Source organism: Chelonoidis abingdonii, chromosome 3, assembly GCF_003597395.2.
Source record: "Chelonoidis abingdonii isolate Lonesome George chromosome 3, CheloAbing_2.0, whole genome shotgun sequence".
NCBI classification, from domain to species: Eukaryota; Metazoa; Chordata; order Testudines; family Testudinidae; genus Chelonoidis; species Chelonoidis abingdonii.
In genome coordinates, this window is record NC_133771.1 from 201891260 (window position 1) to 201918266 (window position 27007).

At 44.1% G+C, this 27007-nt stretch overlaps 1 protein-coding gene across 2 annotated transcripts in view; it reads right to left on the reverse strand.

Moving 5' to 3' along the window:
- Nucleotides 1-7537: 7537 nt before the first annotated feature.
- The window catches only part of SLC1A4 (solute carrier family 1 member 4), a 36997-nt gene continuing 17527 nt past the window's right edge, over nucleotides 7538-27007 (reverse strand). Inside the window, exons 4-8 of one of the 2 annotated variants that reach the window (XR_012655637.1) lie at nucleotides 21863-22029; nucleotides 17034-17267; nucleotides 16152-16346; nucleotides 14360-16049; nucleotides 7538-11184 (exon numbers count right to left, since the gene is read on the reverse strand). Coding sequence is in view for 1 of the 2 variants with exons in the window: in XM_075064446.1 (XP_074920547.1) it covers nucleotides 10950-11184; nucleotides 14360-14494; nucleotides 16152-16346; nucleotides 17034-17267; nucleotides 21863-22029 (966 nt within the window). In the remaining variant the exon portion in view is untranslated. The remainder of the gene's footprint in view (nucleotides 11185-14359; nucleotides 16050-16151; nucleotides 16347-17033; nucleotides 17268-21862; nucleotides 22030-27007) is intronic. The other variant, XM_075064446.1, reaches the window with a different exon arrangement.

Here is a 27007-nt window from a genome sequence, read left to right on the forward strand (position 1 = left end):
CTGTTTTGCTTTCTTTGTCCCTTTGTCTAATTCCCGCTCTTTTATCTGTATAAATAAGACTGTTTGGGTCTTGCATTGCCACTCACATTATCTGGACGCTATTGGCGGAGCGCTGAGCTAATAAAACAGAGTGGTCTGACAAATTGTGAGTCCTGATTCTAACTTTGACACTGTGTAACGTTTCTGTAGCAGGTTGACCTTTTGTATGAATAGGCCAGCCTGCCTTGCAGCTGGAAAAGCCCACTGTGGGTTTTGGTTGAGTGAGGCATATGGGGTCTCACTCTCTGAGGATCCTCAGCTCTCACTGAAATCCGTGGTAAAATATGACTAGCACACGCTGTTGTTTAAGGATGCTCAGAACCTCAGAATCAGGCCTGTTGGGACGTAACCAAGGAACTATGTGTCGAATGAATGAGACCCTCATTTCATGTTTCTTAGCTTGTGGGAACTCCATCTCAAAGGAAAGATGAACCTTTACATGTTAACTCTTCCCCTTTAGTTTTCCACCCAGTATAAACCAGAGTCTGTGACATCTTCCCTCAACCTCAAACAGCAATATTCCCTGCTCAATTTATTAACCCCAGAATGATGTTTTGGATCCACTACATATTTCTTATTTTGAGCAGAAGGAGAGTCTTCTAGCTAATGCACCGGACTGGAGGTCAGGAGAGCTGAGTTCTATTCCCAGCTCTGTTTCAGACTTTCTGAGGGAACTTTGGCAAGTCAGTTCACGTTGCTGTGTGTTCATTTCTGCACCCATAAAATGGGACGATAGTACTTGCCCATCACAAATGTCCATAGCTATCCGTGTGTGGGCAGCACAATGGATGCGTGAAGAATTCATACCAGTGTGAGCTGTATAACTTCTTCAGGTATGAAGATGGAGTTACTGTAACTAGGCAAATTCTGAGCCATTGTCATCACGTGGAATATATAGAGGGTAAGCTCCTTCGATGTGCTGTCCAACATTTGGCAAGTTCTTGGAATCATTCCCTTGACACCTTCTCTCCTCCATGAAAATGAAGTGGCAACGGAACATGTTTCTCATCAATACACTCAACAAACTCCTCTTTCTGTTTATACAAAAGCTGATGTGCATTATACTGAGAAGCTTTTGCCTCAGCCATTCAGCATATGGAAAAGTGGGACAGTCAGTTATCCAGAATTGTACTGTTATTTCTCTGTGTTAATGGCTAATAGCCAGTAGTGGTTTATCAGAGGCCTGGAATTGGCATACTCTGTCTGCTTATTTCTCAATAATTGTATACCAGAGAAATCTCTGCACTCTGCCCGCCCCCGCCCCCCATATCTTTGCCAGAGTGCAGCGATTTGCATTTCTTCAAGCCTGGAATATGCAATTTCCTGCAATCTTTTCCACTATAGCCCATACAAGTCCCTTTCCATTTGCCCATAGCAAACATGGCCACCTTTGCTTCTCAGCCCATTCCCTTCTCTATCAACTCCCACATTCCTCTCAATCTCTTCCCCTCTCCAGCTCTTCCTTCCTCACAAGCATATCTCCGATGAATGGATTCCTTTATTACCTTCACAGTCGTAAAGCTTCTACTCTAGCCTCCGTCTAACATCTCATCACCTCTTTGACCTTGGGAGTTTGTTTAGTGCAGAGATTCTCAAACTGGGGGTCAGGACCCCTCAGGGGATCGTGGGGTTATTACATGGGGGGTCGTGAGCTGTCAGCCTCCAACCCAAACCCCGCTTTCCCTCCAGCATTTTTAATGGTCACTTGCTGGAGGATTCTCACTTCAATAACTCAGACATAGGTTAGGGGGTTGTTATAAAAGTGGATGGGTGAGATTGTGTGGCCTGCATTGTGCAGTAGGTCAGATAGATGATCATAATGGTCCCTTCTGACTTTAAAGTCTATGAGTCTATGAGTCTATGTATAAAAAAAATTATAAGGAGGGGGGGTCGCACTCACAGGCTTGCTATGTGAAAGGGGTCACCAGTACAAAAGTTTGAGCCACTGGTTTAGTGTACGGTGGCTATTACCTAGTACACAGGAAGTCCCCTCAATGTTTCATCTAATGTTTCCCTCCAATGAGGTCACAGCTCATCCATATGTAATTAGAATGATGAAGAGACACATGAGAGCAGGATTCTATTTTTCCCAAGCTTCCTGAAAGTGTTTATATAACTTAAACCATCCAGCCACTGCCCTAAATCCCTATCCTCCTTCACCAGCATTAAGACGTGCATGGGGACCCTTGCATTAGCAGGTATATGTGGGGGAAAAACATTTCCCCAGTACTTACTCTGCCTTGTGGCTCTAAATGAGCAGTAGTTCTTCCACCTGATTTGGCCTTCATGTAATCCAGTGTCTGTCAGGATGGAGGGCTGTGATTTCACAGGGTATTGCACCTCCTTGTTTGACATGCCAGCAAATCTGGAATTGCCCCCACAAGCATCCACTGAACTAGCACAGTGAATCTAACCTGTAAGAGAGCGATTCCTTTATCTGTCAGATAAAGCATACACTGCCTCTTGTACACTGCACCAGTGACTTGAATTGCTGCACAACAGATCATGTTTAATCTTTGGCTAATTATCATGCTTTATTCATTGTTATTAATATTTAGGGCTTGGCATCTTCAGAGCACTTCACAGACATTTTAACTCCTTGCTCCTCACGCTACGGCTCTCAGGTAAGTATTGTTATTCCTATTTTACAGATGAAGAAACTGAGCGATGGAGGATTTCAGTGATTTGCCCAGTTCCACACAGTGAATCAGTGGCAGAATTAGAATTGAGGGGGCAGACCTTCAGCAGATGTAAAGTGGCAGAGCCCCACTGAAGTCAATGGATCTCAGGCAATTTACACCAACTGAGCATCTGTCCCTAAGTTTCCCGACTCCCAGTCCTGTGCTTGTTCCTTACCCCTTCGAGAGGAGTTATTTATAAGGGCAGCACCTGTCGAGACTGAGAGGCAAAGGATGGATTTCAGCATGAAGAACATTGTCAGTGGGCTGTGCTGGACAGAACTGGGATGTGCTTGTGAACTGCTGTGAATATAGATTCAGCCCCATGAAGGTTTCACACAGTTCCTGAAATTGCCAGAGCGTTCTCCAGCTCGACTCTCCCTGCAAAAGGCACCTTGTGTATCTGTGCCTCAGAAGTGTGGTATGTAACACAAGGGAAGGACACAGCACCCAGTGCCCTAAAATTTTGGATTTGGTGTGTGGACTGCCTGACAGATTAAGCTCTTTCTTCAATAGCTGCCTAACGCTTCATCCTTTATTTGCGTCCTGCGGCATATGACGTACGTTTTCACAAGAAAAAGGGATTCACCAGATAAGAAACTGCCATAGGAACCGAATTATCCAGCAAGAAGGTGGCAGAGGTTTGGTTTTATCAGTTGATTTCGTCATGGCTAGCAGCCCTTGTTTTTAATCACAGCACTGTACAATACACACCTGCAAACACAGCCCCTGCTTCCTGGAGCTTTCCCTCCAAAACTATTGAGCACCGTTCATCCTCAGTCTAAGCTTGCGTCTCTCAGGCAGGCATAGCCATTCTCACCAACCATGGGGAACGTCCCAGTAAGATCTTAAGTTCTCACAATTACTGCATTTCATGGAGCCTGATGGCACCACAACAACTCAACTACTAACAATACGGGGTGATGTATATTGACACTTCCTCCACTTAAAACAGAAGATGCTTGTTAGGCAACCCCCATGACACCAGCAGGGGAAAAAGTCCCCTTTCCCAGGATAACCAGGGGTACGGCTTCATTTCCAAAGCACAGCACTTGCTCAAATCACTGCCCAGACAGTAACTTACCCTCACAACACCCCTGTGAGGTAGGTAGGTAGGCAGGCAGGTATTATTAGCATATGACTGGGAACAGACTGTCCAAAATCCCGTTCTGACTGGATGGTGGGGCTTTCTTTGCCTATGTTGCACCAAACACCAACATCCACCTGTGCATAGCTGGGCACTATCCACTGATACATTCCAATAACCCTAGGGGGATGGGGAGGATGAGTTAATACTGGGAAAGATAATACATGTGTGGGAGGCATTTGGGTGCGTGGGGGGAGCATGAAGCAGGACAGCTGCCAAGGGAAGTGAAGGTGTCAAGCTGCCCTTTTGGTAGCAGTTTGGGGACTCCAGCTCCTTCTGTTACATTATTATATTATAGGGCCTAGGAGCCAGGACTGCACTGTGCAATACAGGTTCAGAGACGGGCTACTAGGATGATCCGAGGAATGAAAAACCTGTCTTATGAAAGGAGACTCAAAGAGCTTGGCTTGTTTAGCCTAACCAAAAGGCTTGCTCTTTATAAATATATCAGAGGGATTAATATTAGGGAGGGAGAGGAATTATTTAAGCTTAGTACCAATGTAGACACAAGATCAAATGGGTATAAACTGGACACTAGGAAGTTTAGACTTGAAATTAGACCAGTGAAGTTCTGGAACAGCCTTCCAAGGGCAGTAGTGGGGGCAAAAGACATATCTGGCTTTAAGACTAAGCTTGATAAGTTTATGGAGGGGATGGTATGATGGGATAGCTTAATTTTGGTCTTTATGATCAGCAGGTAAGTATGCCCAGTGGTCTGTGATGGGATGTTAGATGGGATGGGATCTGAGTTACTGCAGAGAATTCTTTCCTGGGTGCTGGCTGGTGAGTCTTGCCCACATGCTCAGGGTTTAGCTGATCGCCATATTTGGGGTCGGGAAGGAATTTTCCTCCAGGGCGGATTGGCAGAGGCCCTGGAGGTTTTTCGCCTTCCTCTGCAGCGTGGGGCATGGGTCACTTGCTGGTGGATTCTCTGCAGCTTGAGGTCTTCAAACCACAATTTGAGGACTTCAATAACTCAGACATAGGTTAGGGGTTTGTTATAGAAGTGGATGGGTAGGATTCTGTGGCCTGCTTTGTGCAGGAGGTCAGACTAGATGATCATATTGGTCCCTTCTGACCTTAAAGTCTATGAGTCTAGTCCTGTACAACCCAGACATAAAGACTTTTAACCCCCTTTCTACTGTAAACTCTACACTGGAAACAGAACAACCTTCTAGCTTTAGCATTTATACCAAAGCAGCCTTGGAGCCAAAGTCTTGCTTCAGGAAATGTTTTTAAAAAGAGCATATACACAAAGTGTGTGTGTGTGTGGTGTTTATAACCACTTTGCTTGTATAGTGTTTATAACCACTTTGCTTCTCGTTCCTCTTGTCTTCTCCTAGGAACTATTTTTCACAGAACAAGGAAGGATACGTGGCACACCCCTTTCTAGAAAATGGACATTTACAATGACTGAGCCGTTCTCTCACAGCGCTAAGCCTTGGCAGACTGTGCATCAGGAGGCTATTGGAGCACTTCATGTGTTGAAATTGTGTTTCAGGCTCACTCCTTGCAAAGCTTCTGAGGCACGAGGCACTTACAGCGACTCACACACCCAGGTGTGGCTTTGTGCTGTCTCCATTGCAGAGGGAAACGAGGAGAGAGGGACAGATTCTCTTTTTTACCCTAAGGCCTCTTTACATCATGCTGGCAGTTTAAACAGACACTGAAGTCCCAGGCCAAACTGTTGTAAAGACGTCTTAGGGAAGGTCTACACTACCCCTTGAGTCAATGTAACTTATGTTGCTCAGGAGGGTGAAAAAGACACACACACCCCGCCTGAGCGATGCAGATGACAGCAACGTAAGCGCTGACGCCGACATAGCTTCTGCCTCTCACAGAAGTAGAGTAATTGTGCCCATGGGAGAGAGCTTTCCCATTGACATAAAGCGTCAGAGCAGCCCAGGGGAGGGGGCCAGGGCTGGTGCTTCCATTTAGGCGGCCTAGGCAATTGCCTAGGGTGCCAGGATTATTGGGTGGCGGCATTTTGCCAGCAGGGGGGGTGACAGGCGGCTCCGGTGGACCTGCCGCAGCCATTCCTGAGGATGGTCCGCTGCTCCCACGGCTCCAGTGGACCTCCCGCAGGCTTGGCTGCAGCAGCTTCACCAGAGCTGCTGACCAGTGCATGGGGCGGCGAAATGGCCGTGCATCTAGGGCGCTAAAAATACTAACGCCGGTCCTGGAGGGGGCAAGTGGGGCAATTTTGCCCAGGCCCCGGGCCCTGCAGGGGCCCCTATGAGAGTTTTTTGGGGCCCCTGGAGCGGGGTACTTCACTCGCTTCGGGGGCCCCGGAAAACTCTGAAGGGCCCAGGCCCTCAGAGCTTCTTCCGCTCCGGGTCTTCAGCGGGGCGGGGGGGTGTCCTTCCGCTCCGTGGTGGAAGGACCTCCCCGCCACCAAATTACCGCCGAAGTGGAATCCTCTCGGCGGCCCTGTAAAGCGTCTTCACCAGACACACTACAGTGGAGCAGCTGCATCAGTGAAGTTGTGCCAAAGTAGCGCTTCTAGTCAGCGGCGGCTCCAGGCACCAGCACTCCAAGGCTGCCTGCCTGCCGTGCTTGGGGCAGCAACAAAGCTAGAGCCGCCCCTGCTTCTAGTGTCGACCTGCCCTACGTACAAATGAGAATCTGGGTCAGACAAGTCAAGTGACTTGAGTCAAGTGGCAGAACTGGGACTAGACCTCAGGGGTTCCTGGCCACCAATCCCATACTGAACCAGAAGCCTTCTCTCCCATAGTACATCCCACAGCTGAATCACAGCAAACTGACAAAGCCTTAATTGGGTAAAGGGCCACACCACGTTGTAACAAAAACAGCAGCACTTTGGAACTGCAATACAAAGATTGCTCCTCTCACTGACAGCCTGACCGATGTTCAAAGTACCAGAGTGAAACTGACAGGTCCTTATATGCTGACACCTGCTATCCTAAGAAGGTCTGGAATACTCCTGTTTGTATAACTTCTTGGACTGTTCGAAACTAAGAAACTTTAGATACCTCCCATTACAGAGGTAGCCTCCTACTCAAAGCAAAGGCAGGTTACTTGAAGTCTCCAAAGAACCTCTCCACACTGAGCAACAATGTGGCACTCTCTTCTCTGATGTCACATTCAGAAGAGCCAGCCACCTCTGCCATCAGTATTTGCACGAGCGTTGCTGGCTGGAATAGGCTGGTTGACTGGCGTAGTGAGGTCATACTGTTGAAATATCGCTTTGTGGAATAACGTTTCCAGGAGTGACATTGAGAAAACAATGGTCTTGCGTCAGAGAAACCCACCACTAAACCAGAGAGTCTGAGACAGCTGTGGATAACCTGGTAGATCTTCTAATTCCACCTATGGTCCCTCTCTGCCTCCCCTCTCACTGGAATAAATCAGTAGTAACCTTAATGAAATCCATGCATCCGCACCAGTGCTAAATAGGGTTAAGTGAGGGCCTCAGAACCTAAACTATGTCGTTATGATCCTGGTCCCTGGCTCCCTCCCCTTAGAGAGTGCAGCCACAGGAAAGGGAGGGCACAACTTCAGAAAATGCATAGCAGCCTGGAGTCTGTTGGGGGAAGGCTATCTTTCAACTCCTGTGGAGTACACTGGCTCCGGGGAGAAGGGACAGTAATTGCCCCTTCTGATTCAAAGACCAAAAAATACTTATTTCATACAAAGAAACTGGTATATAAATGGCAGGAAAATCAATTGACTCAGCATGTTTTCAGCCTGGAGACAAATCGAGGAAGGGACCAGTGAAATTGTACAACTCAGTTATACACATTAATGCAAAGGAATTGGAATTGTTTACAGACCGTATCAATATTACAAAGAAATCCTGGTGATCTGTGCTGGCAGCAATACAGATGTGATTGGCTTTACTGGCCTGGCTGCTGAGCACACAACAGCTGCTTCGTCTGCCAGCATGCAGTCCCTTTGCCACAGCTTCTGTAAAGTGCTCTGAAATACGGTGTTCTTTGTGTGATATGGTCTGGTGCATCATAAGTACAATAGCCGAATACCAGGCCAGTCCTACACAGGAACAAGATGCTTCAAGGACCTTTTATAGAATTTTTTTTGGAATGATGTTATTTTAAGGACCCGATTTAATGTCAAGTAAAGTGAACAGAAAGTTTCTCATCAACTTAATTGCATTTTGGATCAGGCCCCGCGTTACAAGAAGGACAGATGCTAAAATGTACAATCTCATTTGCATTAAAGATACTATAACCTTGGATCCATTACAATTTTGCATTGTACATGCACCTCAAAGAGTACAAACAAAAGGAACACCCAAGTCGAAATGACAAAGCCGTCATATAGGACTGCACAGTGTTTAAGGCAAGTAACATCATGTGTAAGAGCAGACAATGAGAAATATTACTTATGACAAGGATTATCAAAAGAAATATGTAGTTTGGCACTGAGAAAGTGATTTTCCAGGGAATCTCTTGGATGTCTCTTGCTACATTAGGATAATGAAAGGACTGGCTCATTGTACAAGCTTAAAATAGTTTTGCTACCTGCAAGATTCCAGGTTTCTTGAACATTAAGAAGAATGGTCCTGAACAATCTTATGGTCCATACAAATTCTCCAGCACTTTTTTGCACAAGCAGGAGTGTTGGCCTTGGTTAAATTCCAGCCCCAGTAATTAGCCTAGCTCCCTAAACGTAACTAATGCAATGTGCTTTACATGAGGCTCCATCTAAAATCTATCCAGAAACTGAAGCTAGTGCAGAATTCCACAGCTTGTTTGTTACAGGGTACATCCTGTGGGGAGCACGGCACCCCTGCTTTTGGATCAGCCCTGGCAACCTATCAGGTACCGTGTAGAATCTGAACTATGCGCTTTGACCTATAAGGCGCTCAATGGCCTGGGACCTAATGAACACGCTATGCTGCCACAGTTGGGACTGTGGAATAGGGACAACTGGGTTGGCACTCCAGAGAGAGGGGGCAGGGTATTCTGCCAGGGGCCCGCCAATCTAAGAGTCATACCCCACGTTGGTCCAAAATATCCCTAGTGCGTTGACCTTCAGGACAGGTGGTAAGGCCTCTTTTGTGTTCCCGAGCTGAGAGGAACTGGGAGGAATCTTACGGGGGATTGTAAGATTGTGACATTACTGTCAGGAGCTGGGTGGTGAGCATGTTAATTATTGGGCAAAGGGGAGTCCCGCAAGGAGTTTCTTTATACCACTATATTTTTAAAACAAGTCAAGGAGTGTCGTGGGCTCTTTTTTTATGAACATGGGTTTAAATCAAAAGAATAAATTCTATGTGCAGTTTCAGAGCTGACTGACTCATTCGTCGCTTCCTATCTTAAGCATGTGTGTAGCATTGCTGTGCACAATTCATTTCACCTCACAGGTGGCTGCGTTTCATTGGTGTGGGCTGTGATCCCTGTGTACACCTTGTGTAGCAGTTTGTAAAGGAAGACTAAGGGAGAGAATTGCTGCTTTTTACCTAGGGTAAATGTTCATTGCTGAGACAAGCCAACAATAGCGCAACTGCTCCCCTCTGTTCCACAAGCAATAATGATGCTAACCACGCCTGGGAGGCTCACACAGAGAGGAGCCGGGACCATGCATAGCACTGACTTGTGAGGAAAGGGAAGCCTCACCCTTTAAACAGTGTTCATTCTGAGGCCCTGTCTCAGTGGCAGTCTGGTCACTGATTCCAATGAGCTGTGGCTCTGGCCCTGTGGGGGCAGTGTAGAAGTCAGGGAGCAGCTGGTTCAATTTCAGGCAGAAGACCCTGTAGGATTAAAATTTGCCCCATTAAGTCCTGGCCTATGGCTTCTTCCACCTCCTGTGGTAAGAACAGACACGATGAGAATGAACTGCTGCAGACAAGGGGTCCAACAGCGGTACCTCTGTCAAGCTGGCTATGCTGCTCAAAGGGTCAGGGACACCAGGGAAGCATGCAAAGAAGGGCAGGCACAGCCATGCCAAGAGCTAGGATGATTACCAGCAATCACTGGATTCCACATGCCTTCCCCTCTCATGCCATCAGTAGTCCCTACTCTGGACAGCTGGGGGATAATGCTTTGGATTTTTCATCAGTTTCAACATTTTGAGTTTTTATATTCCTTTCTCGTCTGAGAAATGTAGCTTGGAAAAGGACGTGTCCTAATATGTCTGACTTGAGCCATTAAAGAAACAGGAACAGATTCTAGTGACAGCAGGGGCATGTGTGTGCTTAGGTGCGTAGAGCTGAATTCTTTGTTACTCAGGGTTGTTATAGACAATTCTCTTGTAGACGCAGTTATTCTATAACTTGCTATAGAAGTTCTCAGCCCAAGTGTAATTACTTTGCCAAAACTGGCTTAAAATTGGTTTGTCAGTTTTAAATACAGAGGAAAGCAGATCTTTTGTCTGCATCCAATCTTTGTTATGTTAGAGTTTAAAGTTGCGGGGCTCATTTCTATCACCAAAAGCTAGGAGAATAGAGAGCGAACGCTGCCACAATGTCTGCTTCCTGGGGATGTTTTGATAAAGTTGCTTGGCAATAGAATGAAGATCAGATTCCCCTGAGCTATTAATTTGGATTTTAAAATGACTGGTCTTCAGCATTTATTTGCTGTAACGTGTGCACAAAGGACAATGGGGTGTGTCTGTTAGAAATGCACTTTCTATTTTCCCATTAGATACTATTAAATAGGTGTTTCTGAGAAAGTACTGGCTCCTGCATTACATTACCCTGCCATTCAGGATTCCCTAGTTCTCAGACCTGTTTGTGGTGCAAATTCCATCTACAACCAGTATGTCCTCTTGGTTTAGCCTCTTTTCCCCTCCCCATGGACTTTTACTAATAAATATCTTTTTAACCCCAAAAAAGAATCCTTATTGGTACTGTTGTCATACACATGTATGCATGTACACACACCACACACATACCTGTGTTGTAGGAAACATCATAACATCATTATAAAGTGATCACTCTCTCCAGGGAGAGACAGACAGCCACACGCCTAACAAGTCTGTAGCTTCAAATCATTGCCACTGAAACTCAAAAGGTGAACACATAGCCAGTTCCTAACTGCAGTGCAAATGGTCTAGCATGTTAACAAGGCAGCAGTCCACCTCTTTGCAAGTTTTCCCCGAGTTCACAGTACTGATTCTTTTGACTCTGGCTCCGCAGTGCTGGCTGGGGTGGGGACTTGGTTCCTGTGTGTTACCAGAGGCGATGTTTCCTCTTCAGATTTGCAGTTGGGAATTGCTTCTACATTGACTTCATCTAGCTCCTCCTCTTTCGCCGTCTTTTCTTTTTGATTCAGATAATGGAGGATACCTGCTCCCAGGGCATCTCCTTCAACGTTCACAACAGTGGTGGTTCGGTCCCTGGTCAATGGCAAAAGCACATAGGCACCGTTTTAACTTAAGCAATATAAATGATTAGGGGGCTGGAGCACATGACTTATGAGGAGAGGCTGAGGGAACTGGGATTGTTTAGTCTGCAGAACAGAAGAATGAGGAGGGATTTGATAGCTGCTTTCAACTACCTGAAAGGGGATTCCAAAGAGGATGGATCTAGACTGTTCTCAGTGGTAACTGATGACAGAACAAGGCGTAATGGTCTCAAGTTGCAGTGGGGGAGGTTTAGGTTGGATATTAGGAAAAACTTTTTCACTAGGAGGGTGGTGAAGCACTGGAATGGATTACCTAGGGAGGTGGTGGAATCTCCTTCCTTAGAGGTTTTTAAGGTCAGGCTTGACAAAGCCCTGGCTGGGCTGATTTAGTTGGGGATTGGTCCTGCTGTGAGCAGGGGGTTGGACTAGATGATCTCCTGAGGTCCCTTCCAACTCTGATACTCTATGATAATTCAATATATAGGGCCAAATTCATCCCTAGTGTAACGCCACAGAAGTCAATGGAGACAGAAGGAATAGTCATGGATTGACAGTGGAATTAGCTGTTCTCTATAGGTATCATCATAGTTTAAGTATTATAGAAATGTAGAGTGTTTTATGAGTGGCTCCAACTATTAGCGTTGGCTGTTCTCAATCTCTATGCTTCCTCTTCAGCTGCCAGTGTAACACTTCACCTCTAGACAGGGGGCACCCACAAGGGATCTCCCCTAAGATAGATGTGCTTTCTCCACTATCCCACTACTTCCACTTCCCTCCCTCCACAGCTGTCCCCACCAGCATAGGAAGAGAGAGCCCTGAATCCATTCCTGACCTTGAGTCCCCTGAATGGCCACTCATGGCCCACTGCTAGTCTTCCATCACAGAGGTGGGACGGGCTGCCAAGTCTGGATATGGATGAATTGGGCTCTTCGTTTTTAACTAAAGGGAAGCCTGAAGTCTGCACATCACCCACAAGCTCAGCGAGCACACATGGGAGCCTATTCCAGGACGTAGACAGGAAGCACAGTGAAACCTGGTGCACAGTGAAACCTGGTGATGTTCTAGCCTGAATCAGATCTTCCAACCCATGATGTTCAGGTGAGTACGAAATCAGGCACCAAAGCACCATCACTAGTGCTGCTGTCTGGGCTTTGGTACCATCTCCCATCCTGCTGTCCCTGGGCCATGCACCACAAGCGAATGTGACAAGGCTACAGAGTAATGGAAGGAGGTTTCTGGATCACGTTGTTGCTCTGAAGTGGGCGAGAGGATTAAAACGACAGCTATCTGCTAAAAACGGGCACATTTCTTCCCTCTGTGCTTTGGGACCTCACTCAGTCTACTCATGGACTAATTTCACCATGTGCTGAACTTGCGACTTGGTACTATTTGCTTATTCAACGCTTTGCAATAAAATAAGTCACAAGGTTACTTCCCTCCTGCTCCAACATCCTCATCATTATAATCACATCAGCTGCAACAACCAGGCTGCTTCCCGTGCAGTACTGACAGCAATGCATTGCGGTGTACTATGAAGGGAAGGTACTATGTGTGGAGGAGGCACGTGATACACAGAGAGTGCAGTTTAGTACTCAAGAAAAAGTGGGCTCAGAGCCATCCAGACCTAGAGGGAGCACTGGGAAGTCCTATGCAAGACTCCTGCAGCTCCCAGGCCCACAGAGGATGATGCAGCCACTGTCACACCTGTCAGGAAGGTGCGTCATGTGTGGCCGCGTGTGGAAGGAGGTGGCTAGGGCCACTGCTCTGCCTCCTCCCACAACCCGTTTTAAAGTGGCTGGTGCCCGAGGTGACCAGGCTAGTGCCTCCAGGAAGCACAGCGACTGCGACTATGCCTGGCCCTGCACAATGAGGACAAGTGGGTGGGGATGAGGTGGGAAGGGAGAATGATTGTTGCCCTTTTCCCTTGCCTTGTGCATCCAACAATAACCTGGCCCAAGGATTTGCCTCAATAGCCTTCTCCAGCCAATGGTCTTGACTGCAGAGTAGGTCAGCGCACTCTAAACCTTTTATTTCACTAGCACTGCAAGGTCGGTGTTAGCCTAACATTTAAGTACTTTTTCTGGGTTATTAAGATTGATTGATAAATTTCGTGGGCATTGGGGCAAGGAGAGGTTCAGAGTCAGTGGTAAAACTCTGCTGTAAGGGGGGAGTTCGCAGGCGGACAGCAATGATTAAAGGGCGTTAGAGATTGGTTGAGCAGAAAAGGCTCAGAGCCCCATTTTAGACAGCTCAGTTAAAGTGACAGGAGAGCTATCTACGCCTCTCAGGTATTCGCAGATGGTCCCCATGTTACTGAACTGAGCAATACAAATGGGGTCTTTTAACCTTTCCCCCGGGAGAGAAGTTATTTAGGGTGGTAGAAGAGGGTAAATTTAGGAGTCATGAGAAGAAAGTTAATCTGAATAGTAGGATCAGACTCTTCACCCTGGGATCTGTCAGGCTGTGGGATAATCTCCCCTGATTTCAGAAGGGAGATTTGTCTTGTTAAGAACTGAGCAGAACTGAATAAGAACGTCAGAATTTGGGCCTTATCTGGCTCTTTCCAACAGCAAAGAAAGGAGAGGAGCAAAAATAGCTAACTAAACTCCTGATGAAAACTGCTTCTGTCCAATAACATGTTCATGCAGCAATATCAGCTCTGTCTTATGAGCACTGCTTGTCCTGACTCCACTCTTCTACCAATGTAGGATTGTTCCCAGCCCTTTGTCTACCCTAGTTTTAAATGTCTGAAGCAACAGGGTGTGTACAGCTTTCCCCAGGGGACCACTGCACTGCCTAATGAATCCAATGCTCAGGAAGCTTTCCCCATTATTCAGCCTCAGTCCTCTTTTTCTTCTATCCCCTATACCCTTCGTACAGCTCTAAATAATTCCTCTCAAGGGAACTAGCATCAGTGGGAATTTCATCTCAGCAAAGATGAAGTACAAGTTGAATAAGTACTCTCGGATCTGCCCCATAGTTCTTATTTAACTGAAACTGAATTATGTTATTCTTGGCCTTTTCTGGTGAAGAGAGAGAGTGTGTAAACTCGATATACAACTGTTTGATTTGTGTTTTTGTTTTCTAGACTATTGCTTTTGTTCCCCTAGTGCTGTGCTTCCAATTACATATGCAGCCGCAGATGATATATATTATACAGTACTTACACAATCCAGTCCACTGCTAATATCAAGGATAGATCGTTGGTGGGAAGTCCAATGGCCTCCAGGATAATAGCAATGGTCAGAACTCCTCCAGCTGGGACTCCAGCCGCTCCAACGCTGGCTGCAGTGGCAGTCACACTGAGAATGTTTTCAAATATGAGTTAGTGCAGTTTCACTAACACGCTCATTCAATGGTTACAGTGCCTATTTTCCTACAGTGTCAATTTTAACCAAAGCAAAAGGAGGGGGGCAAATGTAACTTCTTTGTCTACAAATTCTTCCGTATCGGGCCATGTATTCTGCAGATGTCCATAATAGAAATTAATACTGTTGGGTGCTGAGTGCTGTTATTCTGCAAGAATCAAAACTAGCTATCCAAGTAATGACTCTGCTGCGAATACTACCAGTGTATTTTTAGATGAGCAATGTGCATCCTGGTGCATCTCTGCCATGTACATCAAAAATGATCACAGCAATCAAAGTGTGCTGGATGCTTTGCAATCAGAATCAGACCTGTTCCTGCCCAGAGGAGTGTAAGTGATCCAAATGGACAAGATGCAGGCAAAAGAGCAAGGGAAGGAAGCAAATAACAGGAACAGGGGTGGCTGGAAGGAAGGAAGCGGAGCATCCAGAATATAGCCCAGGGATGTCTGTGGGATGCAGAATGTTGGTGTCTTAGAGGTGTTAAAATTATTTGTGGGATCACAGAGATTTTGGAGGATCTTGGGGAGGGATCTGAAGGAGGAAAAAGACAGTTCATAGTATATAGGTTAAGTCAAGTGTGGAAGGAACAGCCCAGCATAAGGGTGCTTGCAGAAGAAGGTGCTTGATTAGCACAGGGATGGGTGCAGTATTGATAGACAAACAGGAGGGCACAAAAGGAACATGCAAAATGATAGGCGGAGTAAAGGCTCCCAACAAGGCAGTCGTGGAAAGCTAGGGATGGGACACAGGCCAGGGCAGAGGCACCCAGCACGTGAGGGCAAGGAGTATGAAACTGACGATGTGGAGCTGCCAAACGGAGCGCAAGGGGAGCAATGTGGTCAAAGTGCTGCACGCAGATGACGAACTCGAGGGCAGCATTCTGGGTAGATGGGAGGGCAGCGGCCTGGGCACTGAAAAGGCCAGAGAAAGGGAAGTTACCATAGACAAAGTGGGAAATTATCAAGGCAGGGAGGAACACAGCAATTAGCAGTGAGGACAGGAAGGAAAGGACGGGATTTGGATTGGCTGTAAAGAAAGAAGAGACTTATTGGTATCCGAACACGAAAGGTAAAAGAGAACAAAGTGTTAAGGAGGATATGGAGGGCAGGGGCATAGGAGAGGCCATGGAATTACCTAGCTTGATGGCCAGGGGATAGGGAAAGGGGAGCTTGAGATGGAGAGAAGAGTTCTGCACAAATGGTGTTTTTGAGATGCTCAGCATTCATTTAAGATTCAGATCTAGTCCTTAATCTCCAAATCTATCAAACCTCCCTAAATTCTAGTACACATCAAAACAAGATTTATAAAGCTTGAAAGACTCCTGTTGTATTGTTGGATAATATGTTCCACAGCAATTTACAGACTGCAGTTCAAAGGTCTGGTTTGGGTTGTCCTGAAGTCTCCGGGAATTAAAGATTCTGCCATGTGATGAAATCTCCAGGAATACGTCCAACCAGAACTGGCAACTGAAGGTCTGGAATTTGAACTGCTAGATATTAAACAATGATTAGTGTTTAAAAACAGAAAGACCCTAGGCTTAGCATGGTGTTTGAGGGCCACGGAGATGTGGTTGGAATCACAAGCAACTTACAGAATAGTAAAGATCTGTCCAGCATTGAGGTCAACATTATTCAGCTGAGCAATAAACACAGCTGCCACGCACTGGAATATAGCGGCTCCATCCATGTTCACAGTGGCCCCAATTGGAAGGATGAACCTACTGATCCTCTTGTCTACTCCATTGTTTTCTTCAATACACTTGATCATTGATGGGAGAGTAGCTGAGCTAGAAACAGACAGGAAATAAGACAATCATGGAGCAGTACAGTCCTGCCCCATTCAGTGCATAAGCTGTCAGGTTACTAGCATTTTTATTATTTCCATAGTACTGCTACGTCGAATTCTAGGCCAAGATTTTCAACATTAACTAGTGACTTTGGGTGCCTGACTTGAGATGTCTTAAAAAGGCCTGATTTTCAAAGGGCAGGTCGGGGGTCAGCACTTTTTGAAAATCAGGACCTTTTATAATGCCTCAAATTGGGCACCTCAGATAACTAGTCCCTTCTGAAAAGCTTGGCCAAGAGCAATGTGTAACTACCCTCAGCAAGAGCACAGCTTGTTTGTGAAGTGGTGCTCCCTTCTTCCTTGGTTATGGTCAGGAAAGAGATTCTCTTTAAATGAGAAAGCAAACAGATTCCCCAGTCCCACACACTGTGTCGCTGAAATTGTCAAAATATGGGCTGCACATCACTGCTAATAATGGCATCAATATTGCAAAAGGTTATGCCCGGATGTATAGTTACCCCTGCTGATGCCCCACTGGCATCAGTGGGAATCTGTAAGGGGCATACCGTATGCCTAACCACAGTCCTTTGCAGGATCAGGGCCAATATTTGCATCTGAAACTTGTTCACATTAAAACATTGATTTAGCATACCATTATTCCATACCAGAAACAAGCACAATAGCACACCTTGAACAAGTGGCAAAGGCTGTTGCGAATGGTGTTATAAGTCCTAAGAGAAAGCTGAAAGGATTTTTACGTGTGAATGCAAAATATATAAGCGGCAAAATGATTCCTCCATGGATGACGTGACCCAGAATTGAGGCAAAGATGTATTTTCCCAGGCTGGTTACCAGAAGGACAATATCTTCCATTTCTACAATCTTGCTTCCAACAAGGAATGTAATGCCAATAGGCACATACCTGCATAAAAAAAAACAAGGGTTGTCTTTCATTAATATTAAGCAAGAGAAACAAGCCTTAAAAAGCCACATACCACTTTCATTTTTAGGGACCAAATTCTCCCCGCCAGGAAACCTGTGTACAGCACTCTGCCCCTCCTGAAAGAGTGGAATCTGCAGTGAATTCCATGCCTCCAGAACCACAGAATACACGGGGCCATGCGCTCTATACACTTATGCTAAATAAATTTACGATGGACCGAGTTCTCTCTTGGCTGCTAAAGGGGATATTGTCAGCCTGGAAAAGTTGCCATTGGCCCCTGGCCTGAAAGAAACATCCAGGAAGGCTGTAAGTGGCACTGCCAGGAGAGGAGATGGTGCAGGAATGTTGGCAGACGCTATCAGGGAGATTGCACGCCCATAGGAGAGAGTGCACGAGAAGATGTCTATTGTGGAGTTTTATTCCACCAGCGAGGGTGCCAGGTTAGTTCCTGAAGCTCAGAAAGCACAGGGCCAGTCCAGGGAAGGCATTTAACTCTAGTATTTGTCTATAACAACTGAGTGTCTGGAGTCTCACTCAGGCCTATAGCTCTATACACACAGCCATCCACGGACACAACAAATCTTCGGACATCAGTAATTTGTTTGCGGTTTCCTTTGTCAGCAACAGTTTACAGTCCTCAAAGGGAGTTCCTTGGGAGCTGCATTTAGGCCCAAAACATGTCTCCAGCTCAAGGAGACTCGCTGCGTGCTGGAGAATTCCCTGGTCTGAGAGAATGAGAGAAATTCTCACCACATCACAGCAGCTACTACTCCAGTTTCCAGGCTTACTCCAGTCCATGGGCCCCCAAAGCAACAGCTGGCGGATCAGATATGAGTAGATCCACCGACATGTCTCTTCCTCTTCCATCCCACAATCTGCCCCGGCCCTCAGAAGAAAACCAATGTCACCTCTTGTACAGTACCCCAGTACTCCCCCTGGCCTGTGTGAGCAGCAGCTCCCCCTTCTTGGCTAGTATGATGAAGGCTTCCCATCTTATTTCAATTTATTTTAACCACTGGCTGACAACAGCCCTTAAAGGTTTGATGGTTGGGTTTGGTTCATAGAAGGGGAGGAGATTCCAGACACTTCTTATCTTGTAAGAATAGTTTTGCCCATCCCTAACTGTAACTCGAAAAGTGTGAGAGATTTTGGGTAAATAACAGGAGGACACCGATAGCCTTACAGAAGGAAAGAGGAGAAGTGAGAATTACTGTGCATTGCCATGTCAGGCTCAGAAGCATTCCAATAATCCACAAAGAAAAGGATTACACACAGCTGATTAATGTGGAGAGTTAGCTTCATAATGAGCTGAGTACAAGAACCACCACCTATCAGTTTTTGATAGCTTGGGAATTACACTCCAGAGTGAAAGCCGTAAGCTGCTTTGAGACTTTTACATTTAAATCCCTAATGACAGAAATGAATGTAAAGGTCTGTGTTTATAAGGTCAGATATTTTGTTGAATCCATTCCATTTCTTGGGGAAAAAAATAGCAGTTCAAGTGAAAAAACTCACCTGTCAGGATGTATATACATGGAGTTAGAAAAGAAATGAGCATAATTTGAGAGACTTCTTGAATGGTTACAGGTTTCAGAGTGATAATCCTGATTATCACTACAAAAGTTTTTTTCTCCTACTGATAATAGCCCACCTTAACTGATTACTCTCATTATTCTTAGTATGGCAACACTCATTTTTTCATGTCCTCTGTGTGTGTGTGTGTGTGTATATATATCCTCCTACTGTATTTTCCACTGCATGCATCCGATGAAGTGGGCTTTAGCCCACGAAAGCTTATGCTCAAATAAATTTGTTAGTCTCTAAGGTGCCCCAAATACGCCTTGTTCTTTTTTCTTGAATGGTTGTGGTTCTTCTCAATAGCAGTTTCAGCACCTAGAGTAACATGTTATTGGCTAAGCATTGTTTGACTGGACTTGGCAGAATGATATTCCCCATAGACAGTTGAACAGTTTGGGTCTCTTATATAAGATGTAACCTTCAGCCATTCAGCATACAGTACATAATGAATGGCAGGCATGACATTGGGGGCTCTGGTTTGGATCTCACATAAACTGGTGTAAATCAAGTGACTCTTCCAGCAGTGATTTTAGAAACTGCAGAACTTTTCAGAGGTCTTTGCTGAGTATGAGCTGCTCACTGTGACCTATCTACGGGGATGTTGAGTCTTTCAGCTGGCAAATCTGATCTAAAATTAACACCTTCTCTTACCCCATCAATAATTACACCTCAGATTATTAAACCGGGAAGAGTGTTTAAAATTCCACTTTCCTCTTCCCACTGTTTCTTTACTTCTATTTTGCTCTCAGCTTAGACAATGAAAAACAAATCAATGGATTCACTTTTACTTTCCTTTATAGTCTTAATGTAGCACTGGCCAAGTTGCAATTACCACATGGGAATATTTACTTTTTAAAAACTGAAATTAAAACTACAGATTTCCACTGGATTAAAATATATATAATCTTGGAAACATTTATGATTGACCTTAGCTTTTGTAAAACGTTGGGACAAATGAGTTCCAGCTATCTTTTACTGTAACTGTACTTATGGTTTTTCATTTCTATACTCTGGATAGTAGGATAGTTAGTTCTCCTCATACTTTAGCAGGGATCTAAAACTCTCATGGCAAATGTCACACAGAACTGTAGGCATGGACTCCAGAGAAGTGGGTGAAGGGAAGGTCCTGCTAATTACAACTCTGCAGAGGAGATAAAATAAACTATCATCAGAGGTTCAGCCTCCTTAGAAAATACATAGGCAACCAACAAATGAGGGAGCAGGGCTATGGAGGACGCTCTGGGAGATTAGGTACGGTTGCCAACCCTCCAGGATTGTCCTGAAGTCTCCAGGAAGAAAAGATTAATCTTTAACTAACAATTACGTAATGTGATGAAACCTCCAGGAATATGTCCAACTAAAATTGACAATCCTATCTGTAGGTTGAAAGTATTGGCTCCCACATTCCCTTCCCACCCAGGAACGTGAAAGAAGTCTTTTCTATATGAACTGAGACCTAAGATCTAAGGTGAAATCCTGGCTCCACTAAAGTCAATGACAAAACTCCTGTTGACTTGAATAGGGTCAAGATTTTCACCTATTTTGTCACTTTAATGCAGTGGTTCCCAAACTTCAACAACCTGTGAACCCTTTCACTAAAATATCAAGTCTTGTGAACCCCCTCCTAAAAATGAATATTTCCAGGGATCTTCTCCTTTATCTGAGTATAAATTATAAAAGCAGTGATCTAGGAAATATAAGTTTTGTTACGACATGCACATTACACACGATTATTATTTATTATTACAGTACTGTTATTACATTATGAAAATGGCAACACTCTTCCAATATCTCACTTTCATAGCTTATATCACTTTGAATAAGCCTGTTATAAGACAAGGCTCCTATGTTTCATTAAGGAGCATCACATGTGAAACATCATGATGGTATTAAAGAAGCCAACTCAAAGAGTTCCTCCTACACAAGCATTCAGGTCTTGAGCAGTCCAGGCAAACAAGGTACATTACAACAAAGCTTAAACTTGTTCTTCAAAATAATTTTAAAAAACAATACTATTTAATTTAAAAAACAGCAAAAAATATCCACCTCCCTTTCCATTTTTTATAAGGAGTCTTGAAGTTTAAATCTTCTCAGTGTGATAGATATGCTTGCTTTGATCTGCTTAGCTCTTGGAAGTCCAGGGGCTCCGGGCTACTGGCCCCATGGTTTCTAGAGCCAGCTCTGTCCGCCATTATGGAATTTTTCCCTGAGAACATTTCATGGACCCCAGTTTGGGAACCACTGCTCTAATGGGAACTCCTAACTACTCTTGTTATACGAAGGAATGGAGATATTCAGTTGTGATTTGTCAGTTCTGCGTTCTGTAACCAAGCACTTCTTCAACAGCAGACATTCCTTAGAACCCAAATAATGTTGTTATTGTTAAACATCTTCTTTCTTTTTGCGTGTATTGCTACAGCTTAGTTTGAATTCAGGGCCTGAGTTTCAAATAATCATAAGATAAAGAAATGAACTAAAATATGTGATCACAGTTGTGCACCTACTTTGCACATGCAATTATTTCAACTGTGCATGTAAACTGGGGTTTTGCATGTACAAATTCCCAACTTACCTGCGCAGTCACAGTAATATCGCATAAAATTAGGCATGTAATTGTGTACTCACCCAGGTTTCTGATGCTTAGAAAAAATAAGGCTTGATTTTCAAAGTAATCAAAACTGAGTCCTGCAGCTGATTCCTAGAGTCTGTCATTCTCAAGAGACAGCCTACCGTGCGAGGGACCTTCTGCATACTGCTCATGTGCAAAGAAAGAGGCTGCATTCTTTATTTTCAAGAGGCAACACTGATAAACACAGGAGAAAATATAGTGGGCAAAACAGCCATCGAGTTCCAGACTCATTGGACTGATGCTGGGCCACTCACTCTTTACTCTGGTGATGGATGTGGCACCAAAAACCCAGCTAGGTAGGTAAAGACAGATATTCCTAAACCAGGAAGTACTGCTGTCATGGTAACATATTTACAACCACACTTACCACATAATCCAAGACACCAAGACCATAGTTGCCTCATTGAATGAGTTAAAGAAACGAATCAGTTCCTCTCCTTCTGGGCCAAGTTTTTTCAAAGCTACTCCCAAAACCAGAGCAAACAAAACCAGTCCCAGAATATTCATCCCTTCAATCTCTGTGCCAATAGGGATCTGTGGTAACAAAATAAACGACATGTTTGTTAAGTATCATACTGATGTGGAATTGAATAAAAATGAATCTCTTGTTATTCTGCTCTGATAAATCTGAAATCAGCATGGCAGAACCTCCCAAGGGATGGAAAAGGACATTATGCAAAGCAACCGAACAACACTGCAGAGGAAATAAAAGGGAATGTGCTTCTGTTTCAGTATTCATGGGAACTAGTTACCATCCGATCCTGCAGTCCTTGTGCGTACAAACTTTCCCATTGAGTCCAGTAGTAGTTATGCAGGCATCAGGGCAGAAGGGCTGGTACAGGTCAAAATGGTGACAAATCACCCATGGTCAGGACAGAACTGGGGAACTAGTTAAAGATTAGAAAGTCTCTTCCCCATGACCCTGAAAGGGAGCATGGTCTGTAAGATATTTCAAGTATTGAAGCTATTCGTATATTTTTGTAAAGCAGGTATCAGCCACAGCTAATTACCCATCTCTACTGATAATATATGGCATTATTTTGTGGGAGGAACCAAAACCCATTCACACTTATTCCACCTCCTAGAATAATTCATTTATGCAAACAGCCTGCTGCAGTCCATGGTTTGCTACTGGTTAGCTATGGATACATTCTACAGGTGGTATTTAGAAAAAGATGGGAAATAGTGAAAAATTCTTAATCCATCTTTCTCTCTCAGCACCATCAGACTTGGGTGGTGCAGATGAAAAGATGTATCATGTTCTCAGAAATAGTTTGGGTAATTGGTGCAAGTTAGAGGACAACAAAACTGATCTCGCTTTTCACATAAATGAGCTCACGATGTGCTGACAAGCGCTCTCTGCCAGTCCTTTTGAACTCATTTCCCTAGAAGAATGGTGGACTTGTTTGACATAATAACAAAATAGGGTCTGACTGAGTGCTCTCATGGCTTAATAAAAATATAATCGTTTTGACACACCATTTTTTCCCATTGGCAACACATGCTTCTTAATATCCCAGGTTGTTTTATTAGCTCATGTAAGCACAATAAAAGATTAGATCAGTGACTCACAGAAGGTTTACACTTCTGGCTAGTTGAAGTAGACATCTGCTCTATACCAGAAAGATAAATATATTCCCAGATAAAAGTTTAACATGTAGAATAAATGTAGACAAAAATTCAGAACACTGATGCACTTCAAATAAAAACAGCAATTTTAAGAGAGAAAATCCTTGTTTGAAAAGTGGTGGAGGTTGGGTGCCAGGGTGTCTCGATGCACAGTGGTTGGGCCGACAGGGGGAGCAGCTCCCTGTACAGTGATCCCTCCCCTGCCTGTGCACTTCCCACACCCAGAACTCCACCCCACTGAGCCCCAACTAGCTGCACACTGCCCCCCCCCCACGGGACCCTTGCATTAGCAGGTATATGTGGGGGAAAAACATTTCCCNAGCCCGCCCCACCTACACTAAGCCTTAACCACCTTCACCTGGACTCCCCTGCAGAGTCCTATTCCCTCTGCACCCAGAATCCCGCACCAAGCCTCTGTGCATCCAGATTCCCCCCTGCACCCAGACTCCCGACTGAGCTGCCTGCACCCAGATTGCACCACACAGAACATTGGTACTCTTGAGGGAATGCTGCACCAAAAAATTTAAATTCTGCCAAGTCCCGTATATTTTAATTGCCAAAATAACAAGAAATACTAACAATGTAATCACACCGTTTTCAATCCTTTTGGCAATTTATTTCAAAATTCTTGTCAGCAAATAGATGAAAACAGTGTGATTATATTGTGTTATTTTGACAAATAAAATAGGCAGAATTTTAAAATATTATGCACAGAATTTTTAATTTTTTTGGTGTAGAGTTCCCTCAGATGCAGGTGATGCACAGGTCAGAAAGAACCCAACTTGAATCTCAGATTCCAGGCTGTTTGCTTGCAGGCAGCAAGGAAAAAGAGCGTCAGTAGTGCTGCTAAAAATTTTTCCAATCGAACATTTTTTCCATCAGAAATCCCTTTTGTTAAAACTGAAACTTTTCATGGTAATGTGTTCATTTTGATGAATTTTCATGCTTGAAAAAAATTGGAAAAAAAATCATTTTAATAAGGTCAAAATGACCTTATCAGAACATTTTGATTATTCACTTTGAAATGACTTTTTGTTTTGAAATCTGATATAAAAATTTAAAACATTAAAATCAGAACAAAATGTTTCATTTTTGAACTTTTTGTTTTGCAGGAAATTTTGAAGTTTTCTCACCTCTACATGAAAGGATTTATTTAAGTATATTTACTTATGTATGCTTATTTACATAAACAGTGGAGTTACTCCTAATTTACACTGGTTCATATGACAGAAGAATTTTCATTACTAGTGCACCAGGACAAATTTTGCCAGGAGCTGACACCCCAGTGAGCTGCATGGACTCAGGCCCACTGTACTTATCTGGCTGGGATTCAGCTGCCCAGCATGCTTTGGGATGCACTTGGAAAACCATGTTTCTTTTTCTTTTTCTCAGAAGGTCTGAATGTGACTTTTGGCAGCTTAAAGGGTGGAATTCTTTACTATTCTCTTCTCTTTTAACTTTTACACCTTGCAGGGCTCTTGTTTGATGGAACTCTGTGTTTCCTGGAACACCATCAAGTATTCTTACTCTGACATTAATATCTGGCTGTGATAGCCAGTGATGTCTTGTAAAGATTTTCCCTCATCATGTATAAAAAGTTTTTTCCAAACACTGGAATTATGCCAGGGTGGAGACACTTTAATTTCGCTGGGAGTGATCCTAGTGCCTCTAGCAAAGGGTGGCCAGATAAAAGGAAACAAAGCACCATTCAGCGTTAAATTTCAACTCTGCTATCATGTTACTTATGGATGGATGATAGTTACATTTGAACAGGGGCTTTTTTTTTTTTTTTAACAATACATAGCGTCAGTATCGAGATGGGCTCCAGACTAGATCTGAAGGTGACAGGTGCCTCACAGCAGTATTCTTCATCAAGATATAAAGTATTCAATTTAACATGGGGCAATGTTTTTCCTCCTTCTCCTTTTTGTGCAACCAATATTAATTACATTACGGGCCTGATTCAAAGCTCACTGAAGTCACTGGAAAACCTCTCATTGACTTGAATGGCTCCTGGATCAGGCCATGTAGTATCGGTGGATTATGCTAGAGGGGAGTTATATTTCTGCTCAGCTATGTTCATTTATTATCTCATGTTCCCACTCAACTCCACCCCATCTATCTGTTTTGTACTGCTGTTGCACCCTCTCTGTCACTTTCCACCTTTATTACTTGTCTACACATTGCCTACCATAGTGGGGCCCTGGACTGAGATTCACAGATGCTACTGTGATATAGTTAATACTAATCATGTTTTAATTGTTATATTTCTTACCTACACCATATTGCACATGTACTTCTTTTCTGATGTTAACTATATATTGAAATTGGATAACCTATATCTCAGCTGACCCTTTCTGGGATATAGATTTCATTCAGTGTGCTAAAAAATAAACAAGCAGTAGGATCTTCAGATAGTTTTGAGGAACAGAACAATGCTCAATAATGTTTCTGCAATAATGCCTAAATTAAGGCAACAAGATGTGTGTCCTGTATATCAGCAGGGAACAAAGCTCTCATGAAAGCTATTTTTGTTTTCTGTCCATAAGACTGCTCTGTTGAGCAGTGCCTCAGGGGTGATGCACTCTAATGTTAGAAAAGAAAAGGCTTTTCAGTGTCAGGCAGTTTTAGAGACTAGAATTAAGAGGATCTTCTTCAAAGAGTTTATCAGTGGGCATTTTTTATTTCCCCATCTTTTTCAAGGTGTAGTGAAATACTTTAAATACCGCAGCTTACTCACTGGGAGCAAACTCCTGGAGTAAGATGCTAGGACTCCTTAATGACAACTGGCAAGGGGATTACAAGGATAATCCTGATCCTGGTACGTCCATTCTGGTTTACCAAAGAACATCATGTGAGGTCTCAGATGAAAGCCAGGATCACACTGGTCATTGATCTTGTTGTGAAATGTTTGTACAGATATCACGTAAGAAGTTATGTACATATACTGAAATGTGTTCTTAGATTCTGTATCACAACAGAGATGGAGAAACAGGTTTTCTGTCAAACAAAAGATGTCTCTTCACCTGTCTCTGTGAAGATGTTAATTAAGCATTGTACACAAACACAATGGTTGCCCATTTACACAGAAGCTATCAAAGCTAGGTAAAGCCCACAGGGCAACAGCACATAGGAAAACAAACCAAGGGGGTTCTGCTGTCTCTGAAACATACATGAACTTTCGGGATATAAGCAAAAGGCAAAGAAGACACCTCCAGATCCTGCACCTAGGAAATAAATGGGCATCACCTTTACAGTCATGGAAACGGGATGAAACCTTGGGTGAAATGCTGCACAGGACTTTGGGTGAGATAAGCTTCTTTAGGCAAGATAACTTGTTAAGTCTAGTCTAGTCTCTAGAAATCATGTTATAGTTTTGTTTTATATATAACTTTTTGTTTCCAGTTTCCTTACTCACTATCACTTGACTCTTTTATAATAAACATATTGTTTTTTCTCTATAAATATACCTCAGTGCTGTGATCTTAAGCAACGTGCTGATCCTGTGTTGGATCGTAAAAGCTGGTGTGTAGACACCAGACCTGGTATTTCTGTGAGCGTTCAGCGGATAAGGGGCTGAACACTTCAAAGGGACGTGGGGACTGGAGTACACCTACTGATAACCTGCACGGCAAAGTAACGGCTGGCATAGCTCAGAGGAGAGTGCTTGGGTGGCTACTACGCCTGAGGAGATTCTTGGTCCTGGGTACCCTGAGAACCATCACAATGAGTACCTGCAACTTCCACTGCAGTCAACGGGGGAAGGGTTTGACCTCTCAGGGGTCAGCACTGTTCAGGATTTGACCCAATGGGAAGAAAGTGACTTCTGGAGGCAGCAGGATCTGGGAGGGGCTTGACAACAAAACAGGGATGAGGAAAGCAA